Source organism: Somniosus microcephalus, chromosome 2, assembly GCF_052327205.1.
Source record: "Somniosus microcephalus isolate GS21.2 chromosome 2, FLI_Smic_1.0, whole genome shotgun sequence".
NCBI lineage: Eukaryota > Metazoa > Chordata > Chondrichthyes > Squaliformes > Somniosidae > Somniosus > Somniosus microcephalus.
This window is the reverse complement of record NC_140988.1, coordinates 154,023,909-154,044,702: the sequence shown is the minus strand read 5'-3', so window position 1 is coordinate 154,044,702 and position 20,794 is coordinate 154,023,909. Positions and strand designations below refer to the sequence as shown.

The following is a 20,794-nucleotide window of genomic DNA, read 5'->3' as shown; positions in this document are numbered from 1 at the left end:
GCCGCCGCTGTCCGGGAAGGGTCTGCGCCGTACCTGTTGCCAGCCCATTTCGCTGGACCACCGTGACTGGAGTACCAAGCCTAGCTCTCAACAGCCTCCCCTGCGATGCTCAAGTCTCCACTGGATGGTCGACGCCCGTGCTTCTGGACTCGGCCGTCTTCTTTCACTGTTCTCCAGGAGCGAATCCCTGGGAGGTGATGCAGAGTTGCAGGTAGGTTTGAATCTTCTCGTCGCCAATGTTAGATCCGTATATCTTGATGTTGTGTGTTCTTCAATAATTAGACAAGAGACTGCAGGGAACAATCAACAGGTGCTTACTGGATGAGGGTTACTCTAAAACTAACTGTACAGATCCCTACTCAGGGTTTATATACAGGTGTGGTCACTGCCGGTACTACAGTATACAGGAGCTGTAAAAAGTAGTTCTCCCCTTAAAGGTACATACACTACAGTCGCCATCGCCTGCGAGATGGTGGCGCATTTGTTGGAGATAAATTCCTCCATTCTCAGCACATTTGCAGACATTGCAGCTGCCAGAAGCTCATGCAATTTTTGCTGCACCTCCAAGATCACCCTCTTTCTCGATGGCCCCTGAGGCTCAGCGTCTGCAGCTCAGCCGAGCTTGGAGCGTCCTGCACCCTCCAGCGAGGAGTCTCCACTGCTGTTCCTGTCAACACCATCTGCTCTTGCTCACTTGTGAATTGTGAGACACCAGGTGACAACACTACTCTATCTCACACAGGACCCACCGAGGTGTGCGTATCTGCGCTGCTGCTGGCTGTGCTTGGGTCTGCTGACAGTGTGATGTGCCTCAATAATTCCGAGACTCGAAGTTAGCAGAACAAAACAAGGCTTTTATTAACTTAGAACGCAACACGTAAGCGAGAGAGATGTCTTCCTTCTGGGGACTGAGGCCAGACTGAGCCAGCCTACAAACGGGGCCAGGTATGGGCGGAGCCCTACACACAGCACATTCCAGTATACAATACAGCACATTCCAGTACACAATACAATGAGGTCTGGGGGAAGGGAAATGGCACTGAAACCGATCTCAGTCACAGGCAGTGATGATGATGAATATTTCATCACATTCACCCCTTCTATAGATTTAGTCTGTTCGGGGGTTTGATAGTCCTCTGCGACCGACGTGGCTGTTGCGGTGCCGCGGGTGTCGGCTGGGTGTCCCCGGTAGCCTCCTGGGTCTCTGCCGGGGGTGCCGCCAGGGTTGTTGAAGGGGTAGTTGGTGGGGGTGCCGTTGGTCGGTGTTCTTCCGGGGGTGATGAAAGAGTAGTGGGTGGGTAAGAGTTGCTGTGATCGTCGTTGCCGCTATTGCTGTGGTTGTTGTTGATGCCGGCTGGGGCGACGTCTTTTATGGACACGGTGTCCTCCCTTCCGTCGGCGTGCCGGACATATGCGTATTGGGGGTTGGCGTGGAGTAGGTGTACTGGCTCCATGAGAGGGTCCTTCTTGTGGCCCCTCACATGCCTTCGCACGAGTACCGGACCTGGGGTGGAGAGCCATGACGGCATGGATACGCCTGAGGTGGATTTCCGGGGAAAGACAAACATTCGTTCATGAGGCGTGGTATTAGTGGCCGTACACAATAGCGACCGTATCGAATGGAGCACATCCGAGAGGACTTCCTGCCAGCGGGAGATAGGGAGGCCCTTGGTCCTTAGAGCTAGAGTGACTGCTTTCCATACTGTCCCGTTCTCTCGCTCCACTTGGCCGTTACCCCGGGGGTTGTAGCTGGTGGTACGGCTCGTGGCGATCCCCCTGGACAGCATGTACTGGCGTAGCTCTTCGCTCATGAAGGACGCCCCCCTATCCGTATGGATGTAGCTCGGCATACCGAACAGGCAGAACAGGCTGTTGAGGCATTTAATGACCGTGGCGCTGGTCATGTCTGGGCAGGGGAAGGCGAATGGGAACCGGGAGTATTCGTCCACAATGTTCAGGAAGTAAACATTGCGGTCGACGGACGGGAGGGGGCCCTTGAAATCTAAGCTGAGCCGCTCAAAGGGCCGCATAGCTTTGATTAAGTGGGCTCTATCTGGGCGGTAGAACCGAGGCTTGCACTCAGCGCAAGTGCGGCAGTTCCTGGTCAGGGACCGAACTTCCTCAATCGAGTAGGGTAAGTTACGGGACTTTATGAAGTGGAACAGCCGCGTGACCCCTGGGTGGCAGAGGTCGTTGTGGAGGGTCTGTAGCCGATCCCCGGTGGCGCTGGCACACATCCCTCGTGAGAGGGCGTCAGGGGATTCGTTAAGGGCCCCTGGCCGGTAAATGATGTCGTACTCGAAGGTGGAGAGCTCGATCCGCCACCTAAGAATCTTATCATTTTTAATCTTCCCCCTCTGTTTATTATTGAACATAAACGCTACCGACCGCTGGTCGGTAAGTAGGGTGAAGCGTTTGCCGGCTAGGTAGTGGCGCCAGTGGCGCACTGCCTCCACGATGGCTTGGGCCTCCTTTTCCACGGAGGAGTGTCTGATCTCGGGCCCTTGGAGGGTCCTCGAGAAGAAAGCTACGGGCCGCCCCGCCTGGTTGAGGGTGGCCGCCAAGGCGAAGTCAGACGCATCACTTTCCACTTGAAATGGAGTGTTCTCGTCCACTGCCTGTAGCGTGGCCCACTCAATATCCTGCTTAATGCTTTTGAAGGCGGCGTGGGCCTCAGCAGAGAGCGGGAAAGAGGATGCTTTCAAGAGGGGGCGGGCTTTGTCGGAGTAGTTGGGGACCCATTGGGAATAATAAGAAAATAACCCCAGGCACCTTTTCAGGGCTTTGGGAGTGTTGGGCAGGGGCAGCTCCCGTAGGGGGCGCAATCGGTCGGGGTCTGGCCCGATTTCCCCATTCTCCACCACGCTGCCTAGTATGCAGAGGCACGTGGTGTTGTAAACGCACTTGTCCTCGTTGTAGGTGAGGTTGAGTTTTTGTGCGGTTTCCAGGAACCTCTCGAGGTTCGAGTCGTGATCCTGCTGATTGTGGCCGCAGATGGTGACGTTGTCGAGGTAGGGGAAGGTTGCCTGCAAGTGGTGGTCATCGACCATGCGGTCCATCTCCCTCTGGAAGACCGAGACCCCATTCGTCACCCCAAAGGGGACTCTGAGGAATTGGTAGAGGCGTCCGTTCGCCTCGAAGGCGGTGTACGGGTGGTCCTCTGGTCTGATAGGGAGCTGGTGGTACGCTGACTTGAGGTCGATGGTGGAGAACACCCGGTATTGGGCGATTTGGTTCACCATTTCTGATATGCGGGGTAGCGGGTAGGCGTCTAGTAGGGTGTACCTGTTGATCGTTTGACTAAAGTCGATCACCATCCGTTTCTTCTCGCTACCCCTTACCACTACCACTTGGGCGCGCCACGGGCTGTTGCTGCGTTCAATAATGCGCTCTTTCAGAAGCCTGTCTACCTCGGTCGCGATAAACCGCCTGTCCTCCCAGCTGTACCTCCTGCTTTTGGTCGCTATTGGCCGGCAGTTAGGGGTAAGGTTCGCGAATAGCGAAGGCGGCTTTACCTTCAGGGTAGCCAGACCGCACACTGTGAGGGGCGGCTGGGACCCACCGTACTTGAGCGTGATGCTTTGGTGGTTGCACTGGAAATCCAGGCCCAAGATCACGCTCGCACATAGGTTCTTCATGATTAATACTTTAAAATTATCATATACAGTTCCGTTAACGCACAATTGTACCGTGCAGTAACCCAGAATGGTCGATGTCTGGGTTTTGTCAGCCATAGAGATGGTACCCTGAGTAGGGACCACCTTTAGGGAGAGTTGTTGTGCCAGTTCTGGGTGGATAAAGCTCTCCGTGCTTCCACTGTCAATTAAGCATTTAACCCGGCACCCGTTTACCTCGATGTCCACCATTGATCTGGATAGCGGGTGCGGCCTGGTCTGGTCCACTGTGACCGATGCCACTGTAGGGCCCTGATCGATACAAGATGGCGTCCACGCTGTCTGCTCACAAGATGGCGGACCCCACGAGGTCGGGCAAGATGGCGTCCAAGATGGCCGCTCCCACGGCGCACATGCGGCGGTGGCGGGTTTTCCAGTGGTTGGTTTTCCGGCGGGGTTCCCTCTGCACACCTTCCCGAAGTGCCCCTTCTTACCGCACTTAAAGCAGGTGGTGCCTTTCGCCGGGCACAGGTTTCTGGTGTGCTTTGGCTGCCCGCAGAAGTAGCAGTTGGGTCCCTGACGCGTCGCGGCTGTCGTAGGGCTTCTGGGGGGAGAGCGGGGCCCAGCCGGTGTCGGGCTGTCGGGCGGGGAAGATGCCTTCCAAGATGGCGGCGCCCTCGGTGCACATGTGGTGGTGTGGACGGCGCGGGCTGAAGAGTAGGCGTCCGAGTTTCTCTGGGCCACATCCAGGGATCGCGCGGTGTCCGCAGCCTGTTTCAGGTCCAACCCCGTTTTTTCCAGCAGTCTTTGCCGGATGTAAGTGGAGCTGAGGCCTGTGATGACGGCATCGCGAACAAGCTCGTCAGTGTACACTGCGGCTTTTACATCTCGGCACTTGCAGTCTTTGCCAAGCATTTTCAGGGTGCTTAGGAACTCCTCCACCGATTCCCCAGGTCGCTGTGCACGGGTAGCGAGCAGGTGCCTAGCATACACCTCATTCGTAGGCTGCTGGTAATGCGCCTTTAAGATGTCGCAGGCGGCCAGGTACGTCTCGGCGTCTTGGATGAGGGGGTAAACCCGGTGGCTTACCCAATTCCGCAGAATTCCGAGTCTCATCCTCGCAGCGTCCGTAGCGTCTTTGACGGCTGCGGAATTGTCCAGGAAGAATTCCATACACTCAAACCAGTGTCCGAAGCGTGCTGATGCGTCCGGAGCATGTTGATCCAAATCCAAACGTTCGGGTTTCAGGAGTTGATCCATAGTGTTGAAAAATAAGTTAATAAAATTGATGTGCCTCAATAATTCCGAGACTCGAAGTTAGCAGAAAACAAGGCTTTTATTAACTTAGAACGCAACACGTAAGCGAGAGAGATGTCTTCCTTCTGGGGACTGAGGCCAGACTGAGCCAGCCTACAAACGGGGCCAGGTATGGGCGGAGCCCTACACACAGCACATTCCAGTATACAATACAGCACATTCCAGTACACAATACAATGAGGTCTGGGGGAAGGGAAATGGCACTGAAACCGATCTCAGTCACAGGCAGTGATGATGATGAATATTTCATCACACAGTGCACCTCAGAGGCTGGAGCTTCCTCTGAGGAGTTGTCTTCCTCCTCCGGCTGGACATTGGGAGGGGCACTTGATGGACCTGTGGGAGAGTAAAGAGATGATTTAGAAATGTTATTATAAGAAAGGATAAAGTTACCATTGCGCACATGATGACATTTCACTGGCTGCTGACATCAGTCACTATATGAGTGACTGTTGTGTGCCATGTGGCTGTCTGAGATGTAATTCTGTCACCAGGTTGCTGGGATGTCCTGCTGTTTCCTTCTCCCACCATCAGCAGCTTTGCAACTTGAAATATCTCCAGGGTCTCCTCCTCTGCTGGAGTCAGTTGGGTGAATACTGGAGGACCACCTCTGGTTCTCTGCCTCTCCCGCATGTTCTGAGCTCTTTTCTCCTGCAAGGAAGAAAAGAAGAGAACTTTGAGTGAGAGTGATAGAATGAGTGTAAGGGATGGATGGACTACATCTCTAGAGGGTGACTATGAGGGAGTGGCGTGACATTGTCAAATGGCTTCCTGTGGTGTTACTTGCTATGATTGCATTAGGATGAGGGTGAGTGTCAGGGGTGGTTAGTCAGATGGGGATGTGAGTATGTACACAGAGAGGGATGGGTGGGCCTGCAAGTTATGTTGGTGTGAGGAATGATGTGCAGGAGTAGGCTTGGGAAGGCAGAGTGACGGGGATGTGATGTCAGGCACATCGTAATGAAGGTGAGTTTGGCATTGCACTCACCTTTCCTGACCTCATGAGATCATTGAATCATTTCCTGCATGGAACCAGCTCCTCCTGACCACATCCTTGCCGCTGACCTCCCCTGCGATCTCCAGCCATGCCCTTTTGGTGTCTTTGGGAGGCCTCTTGCGCCTATCAGCAGGAACCAGGACCTCCCTGCGTGCTCTCACTGCCTCCACCAGGGAATGCAGGGATGCATCAGAAAATTGGGGTGAAGCCCTCTGCCTTTGAGTATCCATCATTGATAGTTTGGAACAGTACTCAGTCCTTTCTATTTCACCTTCCAAACTCCTCTAGCAACCTTCAAATGAGTTATGTGCAAGGCTGCTTTAAATATCGGTGCTGGAATTGAGTCATCGATGATGTCGTCAGACCCGCTCCATTTAATTGGACCGGGAAACGCGCATGACTGCTTTAAGTGGGCCCATTAAGTTAAAGTCGCCCTGAAGAACATGCTGAGAAAAACATCGGGTTCCCGATCCACTACATGGCCCGCACGAACCCGACCCGACTCCACGGTAAAAATTCCGGCCTTTGAGAGGCACTGGCAAAGCATGGCTCCCTGGTCCAGTAGGCTGCAGGTCCCCTTACAGGAGGTTGCAGATATCTGAGACAGGCTGCCTGGTGAAGCGAAGCCTCCTGAGACACTGCTCCACAGTTAGGCCCTGAAAAGATACTCAGGGCCTCTACACCCTGTGTGCTGGGTATGGCCTCCTACCATCAACCCTCCAACCTGATGTCTTCTGAGAGTTGTTGCTTCCTGTGGCTCTCTGAGTTTCCTGAGGCCCCTGAGACTCCTAAGACTCTCTGAAGTTCCTGAGGCCCCTGAGGTTCCTAAGGCTCTCCAAAGCCCCTGAATTTTCCTAAGGCTGCTGCTGCCCCTCTCCCTCTATCTAGAAAAGACCGGCAGTAATAGCACCCATGATAATTGGAGAAAAGTTTCTGGGGTAAAATAATGCAAAATTGTATGAGAGAAGTGATATGGAAGATGGAGACTCTCCTGGCAAGCCAGACAACGAAGATCCAATGGGGGAAAAATTGGGTTGGTTTGCGCCTCTTGTTTGCACCCCTAGTGGTCCAGCAGGGCCCCGGTGAGCGCAGCGTTAGGCCCCTCCCCTTTAATCAGGGGAGGAGGCCTGCAATGACACGCGCTACGTGTTACCGCGACATTGAGTAGTGGCGCCCCAAGCAGGAGGTGCAGCGCCTTCCAGTAGCACTCCACCTCCTGCTTGGGGCTCTACTACTGAATTTACAGCGGAGGGGTGCTAATTTTTTTGGGGCGTCCCAGAAGGGGCGCCACCCAAATTTCCCCCTAATGAGTCACTATGTTGCAGCTGTGTGCCCCTTTCATGTAGTATCAGTGGGTCTGTGAGGCACCAATCCCGCCAGGTTTTACAGACTCATGTTTCAGTGAGTTAAAATCACATCACGGCGCTGATGATATTATCAGGCCGTGAATTTTGCTTGCAAAGTAGGCCACCACATGCTTGGGGCAGGCTGCCCCCCGAAACAAGCTTTCTTCCAAGTTAAAATGGAGTGGGGCAGGAACGTGCAAGAACACAGTGCGAACTCTCCCCCCTCCTCCACAATTTTAACTATCCACCCACCCTGTTCACACCATGCTGGCTGGGTTTAAAGCCAAGCTTGAAAATTCTAGATCAACATTTCAGGTAGGATCCTTCATTATTGAAGTTTTCTTATCTTTTCCAATACAGCTATGGGCCAGCCTGCACTGCATTTCCAGCATTTTTCATTTATAAATTATCTCGTGATGATACTGATCTAATATATAATCGCATCATTCTTTCAATAGCAGCAGAGAAGGTGCTTCCCTTAAACATACTGCTGAACCTCTGGAATAGAAGAGCACAGTCTGTACTTCAAATACAGTACTAAGAACAAAGGACTTCACTCATTAGTTGCTTTTATACTGGAGCTGTTTTAGGTTGAATTCAGTGAGATGGCTCCTAGCATCATCAACAACAACAACTTGTATTTACATAGTGTCTTTAATGTAGTAAAATGCCCCAAGGCACTGCACAGGAGCGATTATCAAACAAAATTTGACACCAAACCACGTAAGGAGATATTAGGACAGGTGACCGAAAGCTTGGTCAAAGAAGTAGGTTTTAAGGAGCGTCTTAAAGAGGGAGAGAGAGGTAGCGAGGCGGAGAGGTTTAGGGAGGGAATTTCAGAGCTTAGGGCCTAGGCAGCTGAAGGCATGGTCACCAATGGTTGAGCAAAGAAAATCGGGGGTGCGCAAGAAGCCAGAATTGGAAGAGCGCAGAGATCTCGGAAAGGTTGTAGGGCATCCTCAAAAGGCTATGGATGCTGGGTTAATTGAAGCCTCCAAGACTAAGATTGATAGATTTTTGTTAGGTAAGAGTATCAAGGGATATGGAGCAAAGGCAGGTAAATGAAGTTGATGTAGAGATCAGCCATGATCTAATTGAATGTCGGAGCAGCCTTAAGGAGATGAATGGCCCACTCCTGTTCCTATGTTCCTATTTACACTGCTAAATCTGGCTCCCTTAGCCTGGCAGCAAATTCATAGACCTATAATCCAAACTAAAACAGTACCAATATAAAAGTGGATGCTGTGAAGTAAATAAGACAGTTTACTTTGTTTTCAGATCCCTGCCTAATTTGTCGTTTTATGCTATTTCCCAGAGGCTGCAGTCTTGCAATGTGTGCAGGTTTACTGTATGGCTCCAGCTTTGTACCTGTCCTCTACATTAAAAACCACGCTGAAAGAAATGAAACCAAGTTTTTTGGTGCAAGTCAGTTTGGTAAGAAATTTAGTTACTTCAAGCAGGCTAAAAAAAAATCTGTAAAATGTTTTTGTTCCATCTTGCCATTCCAAACCAGCAGTACAATCATTTCTGAGTTACATACTGATAATGTAACAAGGACATAACTTTTCAAGTCTTTGCAGATCTGAGCACATGAACATGTCAAGACTGGTAATGACTGTAATGTCCAAATAAATCAATGTGATGATCAGCCTGAAGTTTGTTGCTGTTACAGTACTGTATATAAAGTTAGTGGTACTGTATGGCAGGCTCCCTCTACTGCTTGGCTTGTGCTATAGCTCAGACATTTTCCCTTCTTACTTCCTTCTTAGCAATTTGGTCACTGAGGGGGAAAAATTCGGTTGCTTTGCGCCTCCCGTTATCGCCCTAAGAGGGCGCTAACAGGGTACAAAGCAACTAGCGCCCATGTGCGGTGATGTTTGCGGCGCTCGCGACATTGGCCACTAAACACTACCGCCACAATCTCCTGCACCCGCGCATTGTGACGTCAGTCGGGCGTGCAATGCCCTGGTAGCGCCCTGGCCCCGATATTGAGTGGCGCCCCCTGCCTTTCCGCCTGCCGCTAGCAATGACAGGTAGAGGGGAGCATTTTGCAGTCAGGAAGGGACTGGGGGAGCGCTATTTAAAGGCAGCCGCTTCCTGCCTTTTTTTGTCGGCGACATTTTTGCATCACGCATTCTGAGAGAGAGAGAGACTTCTGGAGAGATTCAACGCTGTGTGAAGGAGTTTTGGGTGACTGAGCAGCACTTTGTTTTTGATTTGACCTTTCTTGCTTCGATTTAGAAGGGAATATGGGGGCTGCACTCTGAGCTCTTTCCTTGGGCCTCTCCATTGTTCTTTCCAGCAGAATTGATGTACAGGTCTCTCCAGGCCGAGATTCAAGGCTGCAATGAGCAGGGTGTGGATGGAGAGCAAGATCAACCCTCCCCTTTAAGAACTGGCCGGCGCCAGTGTGTCTGTGTTCCATTGCTGACTGACACCACATGAGCTTCACCAGCACTCTGAGGTAACACCTCGCTCCTCGGCGTTAGCGCCTTAAGAGAAGTGTGTAGCACCTGATTTAGCGCTCCAATCACCTCCAGGGGCGATAGAAGCTAAGTTTGCAGTCTGAGGCGATAATTAGCGCCAGGCGCTAAACTTTGCTCCCAGCCAATAATTGCGCCCCAAACGGGGCGATACCGAATTTCTCCCCCAAATTTATGAGCCTAAAGCTTTGTCTATATACTCCGCTGTGTGTGGATTGGCAAAAGCAAGTCTAACAATTGACCTTAAATTGAAGAATATTTGGGGTGCCTACCATTTCCTCTGGTCACCTCAAGAGGTGGAAAATAGAGCACTGTAAACAGGCTACAATTACTGTGCACATATATTTATAGGTGACGTGTATAGAAGCACTAAGATTGTCAAGATACCATTCAGACATTTGCAGAGACTTGGGAGGGAGAGACCTGCTTATCTTCTGGGTCATGGGAAGCTAAAGAAATTATGAAATTAAGATACACTTAAATTAAGGATAAAGCTCATCACTCTCCAAAATACAAGACACTTCATTTGGTGTTAGATTGAGGGTAAACTCAGCAAGGCAGCTTTTTCCTCTTCCTGCACCTGAACATATTGGATTGCCTAGGTGCAACGGACAGAGGAAAATCAGTGGGGGAGGATTGCACACGCATAATGGAGCCCACTCGCTATTCTGTCCATTTGTTGATGGAAAATCAGGCAGGTTCCCATCAGAGTGTGCAGTACTCCTCACCAATCTCCTTCTATTCATCACACTCAGGCGATCCAATGCACCCAGGCACAGGAAGAGGAAACGCTACTCTAATATATTTTTTAAGTCTAATACCTAGAAGCTTCAATAAACTGTTCAAAGCTGCACCACATCGTCAGTACAAGGTGTAGCTGTAAATGTAAACAAATAAAATGTCGGTACATGTTATTTTAAAAATTGAGTGCCCTCCAGATTGCTGTCTATATTAAACTGCTTAATGCCTTTGTTCAAATAATGAACAGAGGAATATCACAAGAATGCATTAAGTACTCATCCATTAACCTTGTCAACTGCAATTTCTAGCCTTATATCTCCAAAAGCTGTAATATTCAATATAGTTTCCCATGTGTTACCATCCTGACTGTCCAATATTTCTTTCCCATTATGACACCAAAACAGCATATTACATTATGCATGTTGCATCAAATGTGGTCACTTGACACATTTTAAATATGAAATAGCAAATGGAAAGCACAGTCAGAAAAAAGCACCTAAGTTGTTAGGCTCTAGAGAATGGGCGGTAGCTCTGACAGTTGATGAAGGTGGGGAGATGCTGCCAGCTCCGGCTGACCTTTTCGCTCTGAGTTGCGAATGAGCTTGGATCTTCAGCTCATATCTCAGGATATTTCTTTCCAATAGAAAAGCAAAAAAGAATGAAAAGGAATCATGAGTTTCTCTGATGGTGCAGTGGTAACAAACCCCGTAGCATAACTGATGGGAAAATATCCAGGAATGAGAATGGGAAAACAAGTCAGAGACAAACATAGAGGCAGCGGGAAAACAGAGATGGTGTGAAAGCCATACTGTGTATACACAAAGTGGAAGACAAATAGGAAAACAGAGTAACAAAAGAAGTTAGTGAGTGAGGGGGGAGAGAAAGTTTTCTTTAAAACTTGTGACTGTGAGCAGTGCCACAGGAGACCAAACTAAAGCCTCAATAATTAAAAGAAGTTGAAGATTGATTTTTCTTTTAAAGTTGTTTTGGCAAATACTTTGGAACGTAGTCAATAAATTGTTGGTATTTGTTGCACTGAAGGCTGTGAATTTATTACATTGCATGCCTACAGACCCTATTCATTTATAAAACCATTTCCTGTCACATTAATCCTCCACAACACATGGGAACAAAGCTATAATTAAGATTTTAATTTTAACCACAATCTTTTGATGAGCTTGTTACAAACTTTGCTCTGCACTAGATATTCGCTCAGATTCAGCGTCACTGATCTCTCTCGGAAGCAGGTCTCTTTCTGAAGCTGGTCTCTCTCTCCCCTATGATCAGGAGTTTACCATTACAACCCAATATCTAGCTGTATGATAATATGACCCAATGGTCCTAAACATGAAACACTTTGTTTTGCGTACTGGATACTGTAATCTTACACATGACCCCACAGATATCTTCCAGAAGACAGACTTATAAACACCCAAGTGCGTCAAAGCCAATTCTAAGAATCTGGTTTATTTTACATGTACGATATAAACAAACAGAATACAGTTTACACTGAAATTTAATCTAATCTCTATTGTTCCTTATAATATCAGAAAATAACAAATTATACAAACCTAACCATTGATAAGGCCTAGCTTCACTTTTACAAATCAGTAAACTAACTGGCTCTAAGCTTAGCAAGAGGAGATCTGTCACTCTATTTCTACTCTAGATTTCTGAAGTCTGTGTCCTTTCATAGCTGGACAGGAAGCCAAAGGTTTGTCCAATGACCCTTACCCAGCTCTCTGTGTCTGGGGTTTGGCCAGCTGAGGATTAATGTGACTTAGCAATCAAACTGGCTCCTATCTTTCTAGGTTTGGACTTCTTTGGAAACTACCTCACCACTGGACTTACATGAATGAAGCCATTCCAACATTATATCCAATTTCCTCTTTGGGATGTCCTAACAAACCTCCTTGCCTAAAACTTGTGGTATTCACTATCCTGGGCAGACGCTTTAACTGGATCTAATTTGCATTCTCAGAATGTGTATTCTGAGGATTTAATCCAATGTTGGCTAAACTTAACATATTAATATAAATTGTTCAAAATTCCTTCTAGGCCAAATAGTGAAAAATTTCAAAACACGATGATGTTCAATAGATGCGAAACATTTAAATAAACTGTTGTGTGGAGACTGTTACAAAGCACTGCATTTTTAAAAACTAATATGACAACATAATCGTATGCCATTATCGAGATACTCACATCTAACATTGTCTTCTCTTCTATTTTAGACATAGATTATGTTTTTCCATACTGCAGTGGGATTATTCTAACCAGTACAATCTATTTTCTTATATACTGTGGAGTGAAGAAAAACAAACCATGTGTTTATTCAACAGCAATATTACCTGGTAAGGTGAAGTGATCAACAGTCACAATGTCTGTATAATGATCCTAGTTTGATTATCCTTAGATAATCAGGCAATTTCAACAATGTGGTCACAGTGGTCTTTATCAGTGATTCTATAGGTTCCCGTACAATGCACCGATACTGTGGACCTTGGGCTAACCAACAGTAACTCCCAACTACCTGTAATAAATATAACAATACTAAACCTCTGTTTTTAGTTTGCTGAGCCGGGAGTGTTGGGTTAATATCTTAGACCTTACAATGAGCAATTAGCTGAGAATCCACTTTCTCAGTGGCAAGGTCTGGTGAGGTAAAAACAGAAAATGCTGGAAATACTCAGCAGGTCAGGCAGCATCTGTGGAGAGAGAAACAGAGTTTCAGGTCGATGACCCTTCATCAAAACTGGAAAAAGCTGGAGATAGAACAGGTTTTTAAGCAAGTGCAGGGGCAGGGAAAGGGAGGAGGGGAGGAAAGAACAGAAGAGAAGGTCTGCAATAGGATGGAAGGTAGGAGAGATTCAGAGACATTAAGAGAGATTAAGAGATGGTGCAAGGCAAAAGGAGATGGTAATGGGACAAGTTAAGAAAAAAAAGATGGCTCTAGATGAAGTGTAAATGGCACTGGCAGAATAAAAGACAGCTGCCATGTGGGAGAGAGAAAATAAATAAATAAATAGGAAAAGAAAGGATGGGGCAGAGGTTATGGTTTGAAATTGTTGAACTCTATGTTGAGTCCAGAAGGCTGTAAGTGCCGATTCGAAAGATGAGGTGCTGTTCCTCGAGCTTAAATTGAGCTTCATTGGAACAGTGTAAAAGGCCGAGGACGGTGAGGTCTGAGTGGGAGTGGAGCGGAGAATTAAACTGACAGGCAACCGGAAGCTCGGGGTCACCCTTACGGACTGAATGGAGGCGTTCTGCAAAGCGGTCAGCCAATCTGCATTTGGTCTCCCCAATGTAGAGGAGACTGCATCGTGAGCAGTGAGTAGAGTATACCTGTACTAAATTTCAAGAAGTACAAGTAAATCAAGAAGTACCAGTTTTGTGGTAGGTGTGACCTATACAAAAGGGACGGTCTACACCTGTGCAGAGATGGAACTGATGTTCTCGGGGTAATTTTTGATAAAGCAGTTCGGGAGCATTTAAACTAGTATGGCAGGGGGCTAGAAACCTATGTAGTGAAATAGAGGAAAGTGAAAGGCAGACAGAAATAAATGATAAAAGGGTGAGGAACAAAAAACAAAGGGCCAAACTAATTCATAAAAAATGTGAGCATAAAAAAAGCCTGAGGGTTTTATACCTTAATGCGAGAAGCATCAGGAACAAGGTAGATGAATTAGCTGTGGAAATAGAGGTTAATAATTATGACCTAATTGGGATTACGGAAACATGGTTGCAGGGTGAGCAGGGCTGGGAGCTTAACATACAGGGGTATTCAGTATTTAGGAAGGATCGACAAAAAAGAAAGGGAGGAGGGGTAGCATTGCTAGTAAAAGAGGGGATAAATGCAATTGAAAGGAAGGATATTAACTCAGTTAATACAGAATCTATATGGGTGGAGCTAAGAAATAGCGAGGGGCGAAAAACATTAATAGGAGTGGTATATAGGCCTCCAAATAGTAAAATAGAGGTTAGGGAGGGCATCACAAGGGAAATTAGAGAAGCGTGCAATAAGAGCACAGCTGTCATCATAGGTGACTTTAACTTACATATAGATTGGACTAGCCTAATCAGTAAAAATAATGAGGAGGAGGAATTCCTTGAGTGTTTGAGGGATGGTTATCTGGATCAATATGTCGAGGAACCAACTCGGGAACAGGCTATATTGGACTGGGTACTGTGCAATGAGAAGGGACTAATCAGTAATCTTGTTGTACGGGGACCCTTGGGTCAGAGCGATCATAACATGATCGATTTCTCACTCGAAATGGAGAGCGAAGAAATTGACTCAGAGACTAAGGTCCTGAATTTAAACAAGGGGAATTATGATGCCATGAGACGGGAACTGAGTAGGTCTGATTGGACAACGTTCCTGGGAGGACTGGAGGTAGATAAACAATGGCAAACATTTAAAGATAGAATGACAAAATTGCAAAAATTGTTTATACCAATCTGGCATAAAAGGAAATCTAAAAAGGTGACTCAACCGTGGATAACAGGGGAAATTAGAGACAGCATAAAATCCAAAGATAGGGCGTATAAAATAGCCAAAAAAAGCGCCAGAGCGGAAGATTGGGAACAGTTTAAGATAGAGCAAAGGAGGGCAAAGGGCATAATCAAGAGGGGCAAAATAGCTTACGAAAACAAGCTGGCGGAAAATATAAAAACTAACTCCAAAAGCTTTTATAAGTATATCAAAAGGAAAAGACTGGTGAAAACCAAAGTTGGTCCATTGCAGTCAGATACGGGGGAATATATAATGGGAAATAAGGAAATGGCAGATCAACTAAATGCATACTTTGGGTCAGTCTTTACGAAGGAAGACACAAAAAACCTCCCTGGGATATCGGGAAAAATAGGGACATTGGCAAAGGAGGAACTGACGCAAATCAATATCTCTAAGGATATGGTGTTAAGGAAGCTAAAGGGATTGAAGGTGGACAAATCCCCAGGGCCTGATAACATGCATCCTAGGGTACTGAAGGAGGTGGCCCTAGAGATAGCGGATGCACTAAGGATGATTTTTCAGAATTCATTAGACTCGGGAACAGTGCCGATGGATTGGAGGGTAGCTAACGTTACCCCACTATTCAAAAAGGGGGGTAGGGAAAAAGCAGGTAATTACAGACCTGTAAGCCTTACATCAGTTGTGGGCAAAATGCTGGAGTCCATCATTAAGGATGAAATAGCGGAGCACTTAGCAAATGGGGACAGGATAGGACAGAGTCAACATGGATTTACAAAGGGTAAATCGTGCTTGACTAATCTATTGGAATTTTTTGAGGGAGTAACTGGTAGAATAGATGGGGGAGAGCCAGTAGATGTGGTGTACCTGGACTTCCAAAAGGCCTTCGATAAGGTCCCACATAAAAGATTAGCATGGAAAATTGAGGCTCATGGGATAAAGGGGAAAGTTTTGGCGTGGATAGGGAACTGGCTGTCAGATAGAAAACAGAGAGTTGGAATAAACGGCTCATTTTCTGAATGGCAGGCAGTAACAAATGGGGTACCACAGGGATCTGTCCTGGGCCCCCAGCTGTTCACAATTTACATTAATGACCTGGATCAGGGAGTCGGATGCAGCATTTCCAAATTTGCAGACGACACTAAACTAGGAGGGGGGGTGGGCTCAGAGGAAGAGACCAGGAAGCTCCAGAGCGATTTGGACAGACTGAGCGATTGGGCGGATAAATGGCAGATGCACTATAATGTGGACAAGTGCGAAGTTATCCACCTTGGGTGCAGGAACGGGAGGGCAAATTATTATTTAAATGGCAATAGATTGGGAGAGGGGGAAGTACAGAGAGACCTGGGTGTTCTTGTACACCAGTCACTGAAGGCGAGCATGCAGGTGCAACAGGCGGTCAAGAAGGCAAACGGTATGCTGGCCTTCATAGCAAAAGGGTTAGAATACAGGAACAGGGATACCTTGCTGCAGCTGTACAGGGCACTGGTGAGACCACACCTCGAGTACTGTGTACAGTTTTGGTCGCCTCATCTGAGGAAGGATGTTCTTGCCATGGAGGGGGTGCAGCGGCGATTCACCAGGCTGATACCAGGAATGGCGGGAATGACCTATGAGGAGAGACTATGTAGTTTAGGGATGTACACACTGGAGTTTAGAAGATTGAGAGGGGACCTCATAGAAGTGTATAAAATTCTGACAGGTCTAGACAGACTGGATGCAGAAGGAATGTTTCCCTTGGCGGGTGAGAACAGAACTAGAGGACATAATTTAAGGATAAGGGCTAAACCATTTAGGACAGAGATGAGGGGGAATTTCTTCACTCAGAGAGTGGTGAACCTGTGGAACTCATTGCCACAGAGGGCAGTGTACGCCAGCTCATTAAATATATTTAAGAGGGAATTAGATATATTTCTACGGGCAAAAGGGGTTAAGGGTTACGGAGAGAAGGCGGGGACGGGATACTGAATTAAAGGATCAGCCATGATCTCATCGAATGGCGGAGCAGGCACGAAGGGCCGAATGGCCTACTCCTGCTCCTATCTTCTATGTATCTATGTATCTATGTATCACTGTTTCACCTGGAAGGAGTGTTTGGGGCCCTGGACAGAGGGAAGGGTGGAGGTAAAAGGGCCTGTGTTGCATCTCCTGCGCTTGCACAGGAAGGTGCCGGGCGAAGGAGAAGGGCTGTTGGGGGTGATTGAGGAGTGGACCAGGGTGTCGCGGAGAGAGTGGTCCCTTTGGAATGCTGAAAGGGGAGGTGAGGGGAAGATGTGTTTGGTGGTGGGATCATGCTGGAGGTGGCGGAAATGGTGGAGGATGATCCATTGAATGTGGAGGCTGGTGGGGTGAAAGGTGAGGACAAGGAGAACCCTATCATGGTTCCGGGAGGGAGGGAAGGGGTGAGAGCAGAAGTGCGGGAAATAGAATGGACACAGTCAAGGGCCGTGTCAACCACAGTAGAGGGGAATGCTCGGCTGAGGAAAAATGAAGATATGTCGGAAGCACTGGTATGGAAGGTGGCATCGTCAGAGCAGTTGCGGCAGAGACAGAGAAACTGGGAGAATGGAATAAAGTCCTTACAGGAGGCGGGGTGGGTGGAAGTGTAGTCCAGGTAGCTGTGGGAGTCAGTGGGCTTGTAGTGAATGTTTGTCAATAGCCTATCCCCAGAGATGGAGACAGAGAAGTCGAAGAAGGGAAGGGAAGAGTCGGAGGTGGACCATGTGAAGGTGAGGGAAGGGTGGAAATTGGAAGTAAAAAGTGAATGAAATTTTCTAGTTCAGGGTGAGAGCAGGAGACAGCACCGATACAGTCATCAATGTACTGGAAAAAGAGGTGAGGGAGGGGACCTGAGTAGGACTGGAACAAAGAATGTTCCACATATCCCATGAACAGGCAGGCATACTAGGACCCATGCTGGTTCCCATAGCAACACCTTTAATTTGGAGGAAGTGAGTGGAGTCAAAGGAGAAGTTGTTCAATGTGAGAACAAGTTCAGTCAGGCGGAGGAGGATGGTGGTGGATGGGGACTGGTTGGGCCTCTGTTCAAGGAAGAAGTGGAGCACCCTCAGGCCATCCTGGTGGGGGATGGAGGTGTACAGGGATTGGACGTCCATAGTGAAAAGGAGATGGTTGTGGCCAGGAAACTGGAAACTGTTAAAATGGCGGAGGGTGTCGGAAGAGTCGCGGATGTAGGTGGGAAGAGACTGGACAAAGGGAAAAAAAATACAGTTGAGATAGGAAGAGATAAGTTCCGTGGGGCAGGAACTGGCTGAAACGATGGGTCTACCAGGGCAGTCTTGTTTGTGGATCTTGGGAAGGAGGTAGAAGCGGGCTGTGCAGGGTTGGGGAACTATGAGGTTGGCGGAAAGATCTCCAGAGGAGATGAGGTCAGTGACAGTCTTGGACACGGGGGCTTGATGTTCGGTAGTGGGGTCTTGGTCCAGGTGGAGGTAGGAGGAGGTGACGGAGAGTTGGCGTTCAGCTTCGGCTAGGTAGAGGCTGGTTCGCCAAACAACAACAGCACCACCCTTGTCAGCAGGTTTAATGACAGTGTCAGGGTTGGATCTGAGAGAATGGAGTGCTGCAAGTTCAGAGGGAGGTAGGTTGGAGTGAGTGAGGGGAGCAGAGAAATGGAGACACCCGATGTCAAGCCGGAAGTTTGCAATGAAAAGATCTAGAGAGGTTAAGAGGCCAGAGGGAGGGGTCCAGTAGAATGAGAATTCTGAAAACGGGAGGAAGGGTCAGCCGTGCGGAGGGAAGACTCCTGGCCAAAGATGTGGGCACGGAGATGAAGGCGGCGGAAAAAGAGCTCAGCATCATGCCGAGCTCAAAATTCATTGAGATGGGGGCGTAAGGGGATGAAGCTCAGGCCTTTGCTAAGGACTGATTGTTCGGGGTCTGAGAGGGGAAGGTCAGAGGGGATAGTGAAAACACGGCAGGGGGTGAGATTGGGAGAAGGGATGGGGTCAGAGTAAAGTGAAGGGGAAGAAGTTTCCGGAGGGGTGTTGGTGTCCAAGTGTTGTTGAAGCTTGCGATCCTTGACACCTGAAAGGAAGAAAAAAAGTTTTTTGTTAAAGCGCCGGATGAGGCGAAGGATGAAATGGAACTGTGGACCAGGACAGCTTTGAGATAGAGTGCGTCGGTGCTGCTGAAGAGAGAGGTCAAGAGTGTTCATGTGGCGGCGCATGGCATTCAGTGTGGATCTCAGGATACGGCGAGAGCAGTGGTTCAAAGAACGCTGACTATCTTGGAGATATCTGTAGTCCTGGGTGGATCCAAAACACGAAGGGTGGAATTTCAGTTGGAATCCACGTGGAGTAAGTCGGAGCCAGAGACAGTTGCTGAGGAAAGATATGTGGCTGTGAAAGCGAGTTTTGGTAGATACCTGATCAAACACGAGAAGGGAGACAGGTCTGGCGAAGTGTTTGATGGAGCACGAATTTTCAGTTAGCTCATCTTCTATTTGATATAAGTTAGGCGATGAGTTGGAACTGAGAGCAAAGAACTAGAGGACAAAATTCAAGAGCATAAGCAAGACTAGAAACTGGAGAAATGTTTTTCCAAGGTGTAGTGGATATGTGGATCAGACTCCCAGCAAAAATGTGGTAATTGGCTCCTTCAGAAAAGAAAGCAAAATCCGGTCAGGAAAAGTATGCGGATGAGCATAGACTGAGATGATCAAATATTGTACAGAACATTCTTATTTATTTTTGGTAAACAACTGAATAAAGTTGAACAATGAAGGTATAAGGCTAAACAGCTATCTTGGATTTGCTTAATTACCTTTGGAAATTGTGGAAAAGTTGTAATATTTTCTCTCAGTGGATAAAATGAGTGAGGTGAAACCCATGATGAGATAAATTGTAATAGTCTGTAAACGAACAGTCATACTAAGCCTCATTCTATGCTTTTGTCATTTTTTAGATTATTTGATCATTTTTTTAATGGAAAGGATTTTGAGATTGAGTTTTGTTTGTGTTGCATTTTAAAACAGCAAATTTGCACAGGTTTTAAAAAAGTCACAGGCTGCAAGCATTGAAAGTGTATATTAAACCAGGTGGGCCAGTTTGTGAAATGTTGCAGCCCACATTCTATTTCAAACTGATACAATTAGGGTCAATTTTCTCATTGCAGGCCCATTAAGCCAGGATGTTCTTTATTCATTTTGAGATTAACAGAAGATATTTTATTAAACCAACACTCCAAAGTGGGAAGGGAGGTGAGGTAAAAACAGAAAATGCTGGAAATACTCAGCAGGTCAGGCAGCATCTGTGAAGAGAGAAACAGAGTTGTGGGATCACGCTGGAGGTGGCGGAAATGACGGAGGATGATCCATTGAATGTGGAGGCTGGTGAGGTGAAAGGTGAGGACAAGGAGAACCCTATCGTGGTTCTGGGAGGGAGGGGCAGGGGTGAGGGCAGAAGTGCAGGAGATAGAATAGACACGGTCAAGGGCTGTGTCAACCACAGTAGAGGGGAATCCACGGTTGAGGAAAAAGGAAGACATGTCGGAAGCACTGGCATGGAAGGTGGCATCGTCAGAGCAGATGCAGTGGAGATGGAGAAACTGGGAGAATGGAATAGAGTCCTTATAGGAAGCGGGGTGGGAGGAAGTGTAGACCCGGTAGCTGTGGGAGTCAGTGGGCTTGTAGTGAATGTTTGTCAATAACCTATCCCCAGAGATGGAGATGGAGGAATCGAGGAAGGAAGGGAAGAGTCAGAGATGGACCATGTGAAGGTGAGGGAAGGGTGGAAATTGGAAGCAAAATGAATGAAATTTTCTAGTTCAGGGCGAGAGCAGGAAACAGCACCGATACAGTC

At 47.8% G+C, this 20,794-nt stretch overlaps 1 protein-coding gene across 1 annotated transcript in view; it reads left to right on the top strand.

The window, feature by feature from the left end:
- Positions 1 to 20,794, top strand: part of LOC147123030 (transmembrane protein 144-like) — a 131,942-nt gene that overhangs the window by 83,406 nt on the left and 27,742 nt on the right. Inside the window, exons 6-7 of the mRNA XM_085963837.1 lie at positions 8,590 to 8,708; positions 12,733 to 12,852. Of these exons, the coding sequence (XP_085819963.1) occupies positions 8,590 to 8,708; positions 12,733 to 12,852 (239 nt within the window). The remainder of the gene's footprint in view (positions 1 to 8,589; positions 8,709 to 12,732; positions 12,853 to 20,794) is intronic.